The 12,302-nt window shown below is 41.6% G+C and overlaps 1 protein-coding gene across 6 annotated transcripts; it reads left to right on the top strand.

Annotated features, from left to right (window-relative positions):
- The first annotated feature begins 203 nt into the window (after window positions 1-203).
- Window positions 204-5,179, top strand: LOC129763049 (proteoglycan 4). Of its 6 annotated transcripts, XM_055761792.1 has the most exons (11): window positions 204-464; window positions 930-1,081; window positions 1,145-1,378; window positions 1,443-1,701; window positions 1,825-1,942; window positions 2,060-2,272; window positions 2,538-2,782; window positions 3,390-3,643; window positions 3,749-3,787; window positions 4,342-4,492; window positions 4,777-5,179. In XM_055761792.1, exons 1-11 carry the CDS (start codon window positions 363-365, stop codon window positions 4,792-4,794), a joined length of 1,785 nt encoding a protein of 594 aa, XP_055617767.1. In that variant the 5' UTR covers window positions 204-362; the 3' UTR covers window positions 4,795-5,179. The 6 variants fall into 6 exon arrangements, with proteins under 6 accessions (XP_055617767.1, XP_055617765.1, XP_055617766.1 ...); XM_055761790.1 differs by having other exon boundaries at window positions 4,342-5,179; XM_055761795.1 differs by lacking the exons at window positions 3,390-3,643; window positions 3,749-3,787; window positions 4,777-5,179 and adding exons at window positions 4,011-4,069; window positions 4,156-4,225 and having other exon boundaries at window positions 205-464; window positions 4,342-4,479.
- The last annotated feature ends 7,123 nt before the right edge of the window (window positions 5,180-12,302 follow it).

Here is a 12,302-nt window from a genome sequence, read left to right as displayed (position 1 = left end):
ATCCGCAATCGATTCTCATCCCAAACTTACCTGTTGTTGATGGAGCATTTGTTTACCGACAAAAGCACGTGCTTGCTCGTGGATGAATCCCGTGATCGTGTTCGATAGTGAATCATTCGCGCGCCTCTCGTCAATCTCGTGCTCCTGTCCACCCACATCCACCCGATCGACCAGCTGTGAAAATGATTCAAATGCGCCGAGTGGTTCATCCTCATTAAGTAACGAATCGTCGGCGGAAATAGTCGCGTGCTCGATAGTTGGCCCGAGTTATCGTTGGGGTTTGATTGAAGTGAGGGAATAAAAAAAATCAACTGAGGACTACATTGTTCACGTATCGGTCTGAAGGTGAAAGTTCCAGCAGGATGGTGCTTGATATTGCAATTGCCAGATACGACAACACCACGCCGTTCGGTTTCAAACTGGTCGGTGGGGCAGATTTCGATGTTCCTCTGCAGGTTGTGAAAGTGAGTTTTAATGGATGTTAGGCTAGTCTAACTTTAATTCTAAGAATATCCAGAATACTCTTACTAGATGAAATAAAATCTTCCAAAACGTTTGGAAAAAAAAATCAGATTATGTAACATAAGGAAACTTCCACGTCTGAAAGACGTGATGTACTAGCTTTCACTTTCAAGATGTTTCCTGTGACTGAAAGTAATGTTTTCTAAGGTATGCCTTGAAGTAGCACCGACTCAGCGTGGATTTAGTGTGATTTACAACATTTTGAAGGATTTTTATTGAAATTTACGTGATACAGGTCGCCATGTTGTAATACTCAGCTGTCAAGATATAACCTCAAACGACTGCGATCGATTGCCTCGTGGTTGTATTTTTATTTGCAAGTGAAATCGATTGAAACGAGCCAAGTGCGCGAAACAAAAATAGCCTCGGTTCACTATCATTGTGTATTTTTGTCGTTCTGCCTGCAGATCATACCCGGAAGCATTGCCGAGGAGGTTGGCATGCACATTGGCGATGTGGTGGTGAGAATCAATGACATACCAACCAACAACCTGTCGTACTATGACGCACATCAGCTGCTCGCGTGTGCCGGGAATCGGTTCCTTCTTGGAATTCTCAGGTTGGCTGGACTCGATTTTGTTTTCGCATAATTTTTGAAACTGTTCGGTAATTCTGAATTCAGAGCACGTGAGGTTCCGCCGCAGCAACGTGCTGTCAAGGAACCAACCCCCACCGGAGAGGTTGAGTACATCAACACATCGCCGAAGCCTTTCTGGACGCCAAACACGAACATCACCCAATCCAGAGAAGAGCAAGAAATTGAAGAGAAGATCTCCGACGTTCCCATCACCGACGAACAGATAGCGGAGATCCTTTCCGGAGAAGCCGAAGTTCTGAAGCAGCATAATGTGTTGGGGTAATTGTCCAAAATTATGAAACACATTGATACTTTATTGTTCCAATTGTACCTCTTTTCACAGAGTCAACTTTAAGAAGATGATACCGACGTCCGAGGTGTTCAAACAAAGCGAGGTATTTAAAACGTTGAACAGCGAGCTCATTCAAACGGAGGAGGAGAAGAAGTGGACCACATTCTTGAAGAAGCCGTCACGCCCTGCACCGAAGACACGCGAGGAGAAACTGCGCGATATGCATCCACCGACAGAGCGCTATCAGGTACGAATCGTAAAACAGCCGAAGCCGAAGATCGCACCCGACTATAAGCCACCCAAATCGCCGGTAAGTTTCGCCCCGCGATAGTTTCGTAGTCGTCCACTGTCGCTGAAAGTTGAAAGTCACGCGGAGCTTTTAAATCTCTCGTCGCGAAGTGTTCATAGTTCACTGTTGTACGGTTTGATTTAGGAACCAGAGCCCGAGCCTGAACCTGTGCCTCTGTACGAGGAATATCTGCACGAGCGAGCGGAGATCGAAGAGGAAACCACCAGAACACTCGAAGCTGAACCGGTCATGGAGAATCCAGGTAACACAGATAACCCAAATCCCCGTTCCGATGATCCTGTCAACAATCCAGATGAGTCGCCCAGTCCTACTCCCGATAGTACCGACAAGGTAGATAATGCTATCACTGCAACGGTAGATGATGCGGTTAATCAAGCAGTTGAACCAGAGGAAGAGGAGCCTGAGGCATCTGAGGAGTTTCGCTCCCAGCTTGAGAACGTTCAGAAACAGTTGGAGGCCTTATCGAGCTTACCGAATACGATCCAAGCGACAATTGCTGCACTAACTGAGCAGTTATCTGCTCTTGCGCAACCGAAACGAAAATCAAAAAGTGTTACCCCACGACCTAAAGGTATTCGAATATCTGGTGCACGTGCGGTCTTCTCTGGCCTCGTATTTCATGAATTCATTGTCACTTTCCTCTAAACAAACACTCGGCACCATTTCAGGGTGTCCATCACATACTCACATACACACATATGTTGTCACCCATTTGTCTTTTTTGTAGCCTTGTGCATCGACGTCTAGGGTGGGAGTATTTGTACGCAACGTGTATCTCTAGACTGTTGTATGCGTGCGTTGTGTTTTTTTTTTCACAATATGAACTGTTGTTACAGAAGGTTTCGCTGCGAATGCGGAGCAAGCGACTGCCGAAGTATCTTCGGCTTCGCAGATCGTAGCGGAAGTGTCGGAAACATTCGAGGTTACCGAACACAGTAAAACGGAGGCGGAACCTTCTGTGAGAGAACAGTCCGCCAGTTCCGACGAAGGAGAACACATTACTTACACAGACGAACAGTTGGAGAAATTACAGTTGAAGATGAAGGAACACGACATTGAGTGGACCGATCGGAATGATAAGGTTAGTTTGGAGGACCTCTTAGATAGATGTGAACCGTTTAAGTTTTCCTAGCGGAGTCGTTTTGACGGGAATTATTCACTGTATTTTCTATGTACATAACCAACAAAACAATACAACACAACAACCATTCCGCACAGAAGCCAAAATACCAAACAGTGGACTGGGCGCTAAAAACACGAAGATGCTTCCTGATTATGGTGGATGAAGAAGAAGTTGAAAACATAACACTGCCACTAAGGATCTCTCAAGCTATATACATAGGGGAAGAGGATGGGCAGCAGATAGTAACAGAAACTCCTGCTGCTCCTGAGACAGACGCACCTACTTCTCTACTTACAACAGAAACTTCACAGGCCATTGCAGCCCAGTAAACAACAAGATCTATTGTACTTGAATGTCACACAATAGTATTATTACATTTCGAGTACAAGTTAGCAATAGCAAATAAATTTATTTTACAAATTGTTGAGTTTAACTTCTGTCATACCCCGTTATAACATTTGGGTGGCTTCCAACTAGCACATTCTCTGCATACTTCTAAATAATATAAGACCTTCGTTTAGCTGGTTTTAATTCCAATACCCCTACTAATCCATGCTCCGTGTAGAGTTCGGAGGATTCTTCCCAGACGGATGTAAGCCAGGGTGGTACTCGTACGGCGATCCAAAATGAGCTGAAGATGCAAGTCGTTAAGAAGAAGAAGAAAGCGGTCAGTGCGTTCGGACCGTTGACTCCGCAGGAAAGGCCGATCTTCCTGCCTGGCGGCAGAAAGTGGCGGAACGCCAAAGATGCCTTCAACGAACAGTTCATTGCCGAAGTGATCAGTTCGCAGGCGGAGCTCATTCAGGGAACTACGCTCGGGTAATATTTTGATTCGATTGTTTTGACCACTTTCAGAACCATGGACCATTAGCTGGATTTACCATTAGTATCTTCATTTTACATGATCTTCATTCATTTTTGTAGGAACCTTTACGAAAGTCCTCATCTGGGTTACGACGATAGGTAAAGTCATTTATTTCTAAGTCTGTTGCGCAATGTGGTCGTGAACTTTTCGTTGAAATTGAAGTTTTGTCGCGAACTATCTTTCGGCCTCGTGTCTAAACCATCATCTAGTGACTAACGCAAACACTGTGTTGAACCGCACCCCACACCCAATTCGAAAGTCGCTCTCATTTCACGAATAACTAATAAGCCAAAGTCATTTAACAGACATTTTGTGTTTTAGGTGAAATTTTGGAACTACTACTGGGCCGAAAACAAAACGAAGAAACCCAAGGTTTATCGGTATGTATTCGAAACACTCTTCCTCTTGGACATACTCTCATACGTCATCGTTTGGTACGTTTTGGTACGACATTCCATTTTTTAAGAACTGCCTCCAAAAGGTTCTCCAACTGTGAAGTTCTGGTAGAGAAATTCGAGCATGTGTTGTTCAAGTAGGTAAGGCTCTTCGTTCAATGTCTTCGTTTTGCATGCAGTCACACTTCGTTTCACCAAAGCCCAATCAGTGTGAAGACACCTCGCTTACCAAGGTACTTGACGATTTTCCATTCCAGGGTTAACTTTCTCAAGTACCAGAAGCCCGAGAAGGATCTCAGCTTCATCAAAAACAGCGACGTCTACAAACTAATCCACGACAAGGATCCCCCGAAGACGGGTATCGAGCTGCGTCCGGAGCTGGTGCTGGCCGAGGAAGATGTGCGAAAGGTAATGCATGATGAAACCATATTCCAACCCCGCAAATCTAAGGTATTTTTGTACCAAAATTGACCCCGATTCCTCTCATCTGCTTTTTCATCATCCGTTCATTTCGTCCATCATCTCGTCATCGCGTCAAATCTGTGATTGGCATATATTTCGTCGTAACTGGTCTAACTTGCTGCTGCACATCTCCTGGGCCCGCTGATCCGGCTCCTGAATTTGCCTGCCGTACAAATTTCGACCGACAAAAATGGAATGTAAACACATAATTGGTCCGAACGACAATGCAGTGTATTTCGCCTTGTTGAGAAAATTAGTTTTTATCGTTTGTGCATATTGTACGGACAGGGATGTTATCTTTGCCAAATGTTTTGAAACTTATTTTTATACCATTAGCAAGAGCTGAATTATTTTCTTGTTTCCGTTGTGATGATCCCTTCGCTTGAGTTCGCCCATTTGCAATCAAAGGACTGTAATGTTTTAGTGCTCATTTTTTTCAGTTTCATTAGAGAGTTTTGTTGCGGTATAGTTTCATTTTGCTGTTTGTTTCAATGATTAGAAGATATTGAACGAATATATTGTTTGTTGGTAGCGTGTAGATTGCATATTGATTTAATGGAAGGTGTTCAACGCATTATATTTTACACTAATTAGGATTACGGAATGAATAAAAACAAATAACATATAAAAGAATTGTTTTGTTACATTTTATTACATCCGAAATTACGTCCGGTATACTGAAAAGATGGTAGCATTAATCAAAATATTTGGTTGTAAACCCTTAAAAACATTCATTCAGTTGATTACTACACAAATCAGAAACAATCGACCCGGCTAATATTTGCTATCCGGCCGGATACCGGATATTCGAAAAATTGTAAGGGGTTGTATCTAAGGCACGACCGCTTTTTCGAATAATTTCGAACTACAGAATAATATCATTCAATACGCTTGTTTATCACTTCGGATTTTATTTTAGAGTGCATCTAACCTTTTTAAAAAACTTTTTTGTTATTCAGTCATTTTGACTCTACTTCAGTAGTAAACATTTCAATTGAAATTTGAACAATTAGTAGTGGTAACATCCATACCTCTCACGCGAGATCACGAGTTCAATTCTCACTCCCGACATTCTTCCAAAAATGGAAGTAAAGTGATGAACCAGCCAAAATGTGTTGAAAGTCACAATAATAGAGAAAAAAAAGGTCCGCGAGCTCCTCTCTCCACTCTCCTTTTTATTCATGTAGCAAGCTGTGTGTGTGAAATCAGCCTTAAGCATGAAATGATATCCGCTCTTCGTGTTGTGCTTGCTAGCCCGTTCGCAGCTGTGGTTTCATTCCATTCCATTCCATTTTTGTTTTAAAAAGGCTTTAAACTTCTTCAGTTCATTCGTCCCTGGCCCTGAGAAGGCCTTTGTGGAAGGAAAATTTACTCCATACTCCGTTTAGAGATTAAGGATTTCAAATGTACAAAACAATTTAGAGACATTCCGAATCGATTGGTTTTCAACTCATCAGGATTCATTCGCTGTGAAAATAGTTATTAACGTTAACTTTATTTCATAAAAACATGACCTGTTTTCTGATTTGGTACCCTTCCTGAAAGACGTACTCCTAACTTGAGCTTGAGCTTGGGTAGACTGTACATTTCGTAGTTGCTTTCCGTGATTGACCTGAACCTGCGAAATTGCACCAAGAACACACCAAATGACGTTTGGGAGTAGCAAATCATTCTCATTGTACAAGTTTCGGTGATTCGAGCTTCAAATAGTCAATAACGACGCCGGCCACATCCTTACAGTCACCAGTGGAAGGGAAGGAATGTTAGTATGATATTCGCCGCTCGAAGGCCAGAAGGGTCGCCTCTATAGCGTGGTCCCCTAGCGAATATCATTGAAGGGATTGTTGTTAGTGAGAAGAGGTAAAAATCAGGATTCACTGAAGTAAGTGATGTGATTATATAAATGCGACCACTATATGAAACGAAATACCTAAAATCTTATGTGTCACATCTCGCGGCGTTATCTTCAGGTACACTGAGAAGGAAAGCCTGAAAAAATAATTGGAACTATATATTTTTATTTACGCACGTTTATTTTATCATTCGATATCGCGTGGATGGTGAGTTAAGTGTGGGAAACCTGATAAGAGAAAATTCCTCTAAAACCAATCGATCTCCAGTCGCGTCGACTTCCTGAAGGACATACTTCTCTTATCTATCCCAATTGAAAGTGCTTTTCACGAATGCTACTTTCAATCTCTGTTCATTTAGGAATGAGCTTTGATACAATCTGTAAGGTTTCTCCTAGGCTACATTTTTCAATGTAGTCCAATACAGTATCGTAGAAGTTTTTCATAGGCTTTAAGAAATCCAGCCTTCTGTTTCTAGTTTGAATCAACTAGGCTATTAAGAACACCAATGAAATCATCAGAAATAGCAGAAAATTCAGTGGCAAATGCATAGTCTTTCTGTACAACTGATCTCTTGTAGACAAAGTTGCCAACCTTCCAGTTTCTCCTGTATATTGCCAGTTTTTTTTAACCATGCCAGCGAAGCAGCCGAAAGCAAAAAAAATCTTCATTTTTTTTAAATTTTCATAGTTTATCCAGCCTTTTTCATTTTTCCCGCGTTTTTCAATTTTTGACGTAGGACTACGTCTAACCGGAAGATATAGGGGGTGAAATGGAAATCTAGGCACTGGACAAGTAGGAAAAAATGCAAGATTTGGAACGCTTATAACTCGAGCATTTCTCAATAGATCGCAAAGGTTTTTGTATCAATTGATAGGAAATATATCTACGCATCTATCATAACGAATAACATTTAATTTTTCTTGAGATAAATAATTGAATAATTGTGAAATATCAAGCATTGTCAAAATGCACTATGTGCCCATTTTTGATTGGTCCATTTTGTGTTCCTCAAATCGTACCGACCAAAACGGGCAACCAGAGCAGCAGCGAAATAGAATGAAGCACGATTGGAAAGGAAAAAGAAAAAAATGAACGAAACATTGGTCGCAGTCTCACACATGCGTAATTCTCGAGCCAGCCAGTCAGCTTAAAAATCCCCGCTCCGCTGCCGTAACGATCATTCTCATTCAAACCGTACACCACATCGGTTCGCATCACAACACATCAACAAACCAACCCAAGCAGCCATGTCTGGACATGGTAAAGGAGGAAAAGTGAAGGGAAAGGCAAAATCCCGCTCGAATCGTGTTGATCTGGAGTTCTCCGCAAGGGTAGCTAGGCCGAGCGCGTTAGTACCAGTGCACCAGTCCACCTAGCCGGCGTTCTATAGTTTCGGCCGCCGAAGTGATCGAGTTGGCTGGTAAAGCATCTCGCGACGATAAGAAAAACCGCATTCAGAACAGAACACATCAAGACAACAACAGGCAGTTACAGCGAGGGGCGAGTGGCAAACGCAATCGCAAAACGGCATCAGGTAGCAGAAGAAAAAAGTTTGTTCTTTATACAAACTGCTTTGGTGGCAAATCCAGAACAAGGTGGCGTCGAGGGCTTTCGAAATGGTTTTTTTTTCAAAACCACGGGTACTAAGTTTTCTAAATTGGAACCATTCCATAAAATAAGGCGCTTTTCAGGGCCTTAAACCTTCCAAAAAAGAGTTTAGGAAATACAGTTCAATGCTTTCTAAAACAATATCCAAAATAATAATAAAACACAAATTGATTTTTTCATAATTTGTTTGCCAGGATATGATGAGTATGTGAATTTGGCAGTTGTTCTGAGCTTATTGATTTTCACCAATTCTTAAATTGCTTCTAGATTGAAAGTACAGTAATTTACACTTATCTCGACATTTAGCTAATTCGACGGACCTGTAATGCGACATATTTAGTTGGACATTTTTGTAAACATAGAGTTCGGGGTCCAAATTATGACCCCACATTGAAAGTCGACACTGTACCACTGCCATCGCAAATTATCAATTACAGGTTAAAATTACCTCCAATCCGATACTGAGTGGTGGTAATGCGACGTGCCATTGAATGTAATTTACTGTAAAATATGTCACAAGCTGGATGGGAAGAAATTTTCCAACTGTGAAAGCTGTGGCGAGTGGCAAATGCAATCGCTAAACAGAAAGGTTTAGCCGAACAAGATGGGGATATCGAGTGATAACAAAACAATAAACTCTTTAGATTGAAGATAATTTTGTGATCCTGAAAAGGACCCTTTTTAGCCTGCATGTGAATCCAACGAGCGAACAAATCGTAATGAATGTATTTTTTTGCCATCGCTCCCTTTTAACGCTCATTCGTTCGTCTCGTTGGACTCGCCCCTCTGGCTGAGTCTGCCGATTTGTCTCTATCCTGTGAGTGTGTACCGCTAGTGTATAAAACACGCGGACCCCAAAAAAATATCTTATTTTCTTTCAAACCATAAACCCGTGTGGTTGTACGGCATCGGCATCGTGGACGTACCAAAGGAGGACAAGTTAAGGGAAAGGCAAAGTCTCACTCGAACCGTGCAGGTCTCCAGTTCCCTGTTGGTCGCATTCACTGATTGCTCCGCAAGGGTAACTAGGCCGAACGGATTGCTGCCGGAGCACCAGTATACCTAACAGCGATTATAGAGTTTCGGCCGTCGGAGTGCTCGAGTTGGCTTGCAAAGCTGCTCACGACAATCAGAAAACCCGCATCAAGAACAGAGCAGCTTCGGTTCGGCGCTCATAAAGGCAACAATTAGTTTCAGTGAGTGGCAAAGTGTTTCTCCGGCACGTCGCATTAAATGTAATTTACTGACCAATATGTCACAAGCTGGATGGGAAGAAATTTTCCAACTGTGAAAGCTGTGGCGAGTGGCAAACGCAATAGCTAAACAGGAAGGTTTAACCGAACAAGATGGGAATATCGAGTGATAACAAAAACACAACACCAAAGGTTCTTCTCAGAACCATCAACATATTCATAAAGAGTAAACAGTAAACTAATCAATTATCTACCTGAAATAGGTAGGTATTCACGTAGGAGAAGAAATTAAAACAATATATTTAAAATATATATTTAACAAAAGCTGTCCCCTTTGTATAGTCCTACGTCACTCCGGTTATGTCCCCGACATTACCCACCCGTCTTTTTTGGTTCCTAAAATTTTTTTTTTCTACCTGACCTGAAACACCTAGTTGCTTGGGGACAGATGTAATGATTCCAAAACGTTCTACAGCTCAGAAAACGTTCATACGCGTCCGTCGAGTGATGAATTGTTGCGATCAGTATCCAATAATGCGCCTGGACCTCACCACATTCTCTTCCAGTTCTTTAAGTTCAGGGTTCTCTTGAATGTTTTTGAAGAGGTCAGCGTATGACACGTCACCATTGGCTTTTGCGTTGAGCATTCGATATTTTGCCTTTTGGCTTCTGGCTCTTTTTCTTCTCCGTATCTTTTTTTCTTTTTCTAGCTTTTTCCTGATTCAATTTACGACCGCGTTCCAACCGTTTTTCTGGTTGTCAATGCTACTCTGGCCGTCGTTGTCTCCCCGGTCTTCGTGTTCGCTCTGGTCGATACTTTCATCTTGATCGCCTTTATCGCTCTGACCGTCATACCGTTTTTTGAGCAGTACATCTTGTGTTGGCGAGTCCTTCTTGCTTTTTTCGTAACGGTTTCGATGAATTTCTGACGTCACCTGTCCTCCGGCTGAAGCTCTCTGAAATGTTTCAGTGAGTGCTTCCTCGGCGACTTCTACTCTTTCGACAAGCCCGTCATACTCCTTTATAGTCGTTCTTTGTACATCCTATGGGGGATCTTAGACTCGACATTCTGGACTTCATGTCCTTGTGCACGTTGGGTTTGTCTTGCATAAGGTATAGAGTTCGTTGATCTTTGTCATGATCATGTTCAAGATGGCATCTCTACTTCTATTAGATGATGCTACTGTTGGCGAAAACAGAGAATTGATCCCCCGACTTTGCCAAGCCTTAGATGTTCCTCCAGGTCGATTACTATTGCTAGAATCCAATGTTTCCATGATCACTTTGAGAACCCCTGCACTGGATGATGAATCATGTGGACACCAGAAACGAAAACTTCGTGCATTTCACCTGTTACACTCTGCCCTGGAGATGGTTTTGAGAATTACTCTCGAATATTGGTGAAATTCGGAAAGATGTATTCAAAGTTTGTCGGATGCGATCTGGCGTAGTTGTAACATCCATACCTCTCACGCAAAGATCACGAGTTCGCTCCTCACTCCCGACATTCTTCCAAAAATGGAAGTAAAAGTGACGAATCAGCCAGAAGTGTTGAAAGTCAGTATAATAGAGAAAAAAATGGATAGGTTATATCTATGATATAACGCAAGGATGACGTGGGACTACATTAGCTTAGCAATCATTTGTTTGAATTTATTGAAATTTTGATTGAATGAAACAATTTCCGAATTCAATTGAATTCAATATATTTGTTTTGTGAGTAAAAATATTGTATAATGCCATGTAAGGTCAATTCATGCAATAGATTATGTTCTTCGTTACAAGTAAATTTTATGACGGTCCTTTTACGTTTGGTATGATGGCATCTTGGTTTAGATTAGAGATGGGCAAACCGTTCATGAACTGTTCAAAAGAATTAGTTCATCAAAATGAGTGAACGAACGGTCGTTCTTTTTTACTGGGCAACAGTTCACATGAAATGCTTACCCAGTTCAGAACGAACTGTCTAGGAAGACCGCTGGCTGAACTGTGTATGTACAATCTTTTTGAACAGCATCTAAAAATATGTGACGCTGATATGAATTGTTTCTATATTATATCAGATTGTGCTCGATAATTTCGAGGAAGTCGTTCGCGTTTTGGTACAGTTTTGCTATATCAGTTATTGAAAAACATTGTAAGAAAAGCAGTGCAACGCTAGTTTGTGCTGAGAAGAATGAATCACTAAATCAAAATTTCAAAATCATAGTTTGATTTTCTATTCTGCTAAGATATTTTTAACAAAATTCGGACGTATAATTATTTGCTAACAAAAAGTATTTAATGAATGAACAGAACAGTCCTACATAACATCTCACACTTTTTTATACTTGCTTTGGCATATCCTTCTAATGTACGGAAGAGTGAGCGAACTGTTCAAAAGAACTAGTTCACTTAAGCGAACAGTTGGTCACCGAACGGTTCATTAAAGTGAACCGTTTTGTCCATCTCTTGTTTAGATGTCTGTGTTAGGCAAACACATTTCAGTCAGAGCAAAATGACCTCGAATGCCGATTTCCCCAGATACCTTGGTTTAGAAGTCTTTATTAGGTAAACACATTTCAGTCGGAACAAAAATACCCCTGACAATTTCCTCAGACACCTTGGTTCTGAAGTCTGTGTTAGGGAAACACATTTCAGTGGAATACCCTCGATCTGCATGATGCAATCCCAATCTCCTTAGACACCTTGGTTCAGAAGTCTGTGCTGGGGAAAAACATTTCAGTCGGAACTAAAAAGCCCCTGACTTGCATGTATTTGCAATGCCAATTTCCCCACGCTCCATGGATTAGAAGTCTGTGTTAGGGAAACACATTCCAGTCGGAACAAAAATACCCCCGACTTTCATGTATTTGCAATGCCGATTTCTCTAACGCTGCTTGGTTTTGAAGTCTGTGTTAGGGAACACATTTCGGTGAGAACAAAAGTCCCCATACTTTCATGTGTTTTCAATGCCGATTTTCCAAAGGCTGCTAGGTTTTGATGGCTCCAACATAGCCATCAAACCGTAAATCGGGCCAATCAAAACGAGGTAGTTAGGGTGTTTAGATAACGCTTAACGTTATACAGTTATTCAATTGTTTATCTTGTGAAAAATAACAT

Source organism: Toxorhynchites rutilus, chromosome 1 (genome assembly GCF_029784135.1).
Source record: "Toxorhynchites rutilus septentrionalis strain SRP chromosome 1, ASM2978413v1, whole genome shotgun sequence".
Classification (NCBI taxonomy): Eukaryota; Metazoa; Arthropoda; class Insecta; order Diptera; family Culicidae; genus Toxorhynchites; species Toxorhynchites rutilus.
The sequence above is the reverse complement of the archived record's forward strand: the minus strand, read 5'-3'. Positions and strand labels throughout refer to the sequence as shown.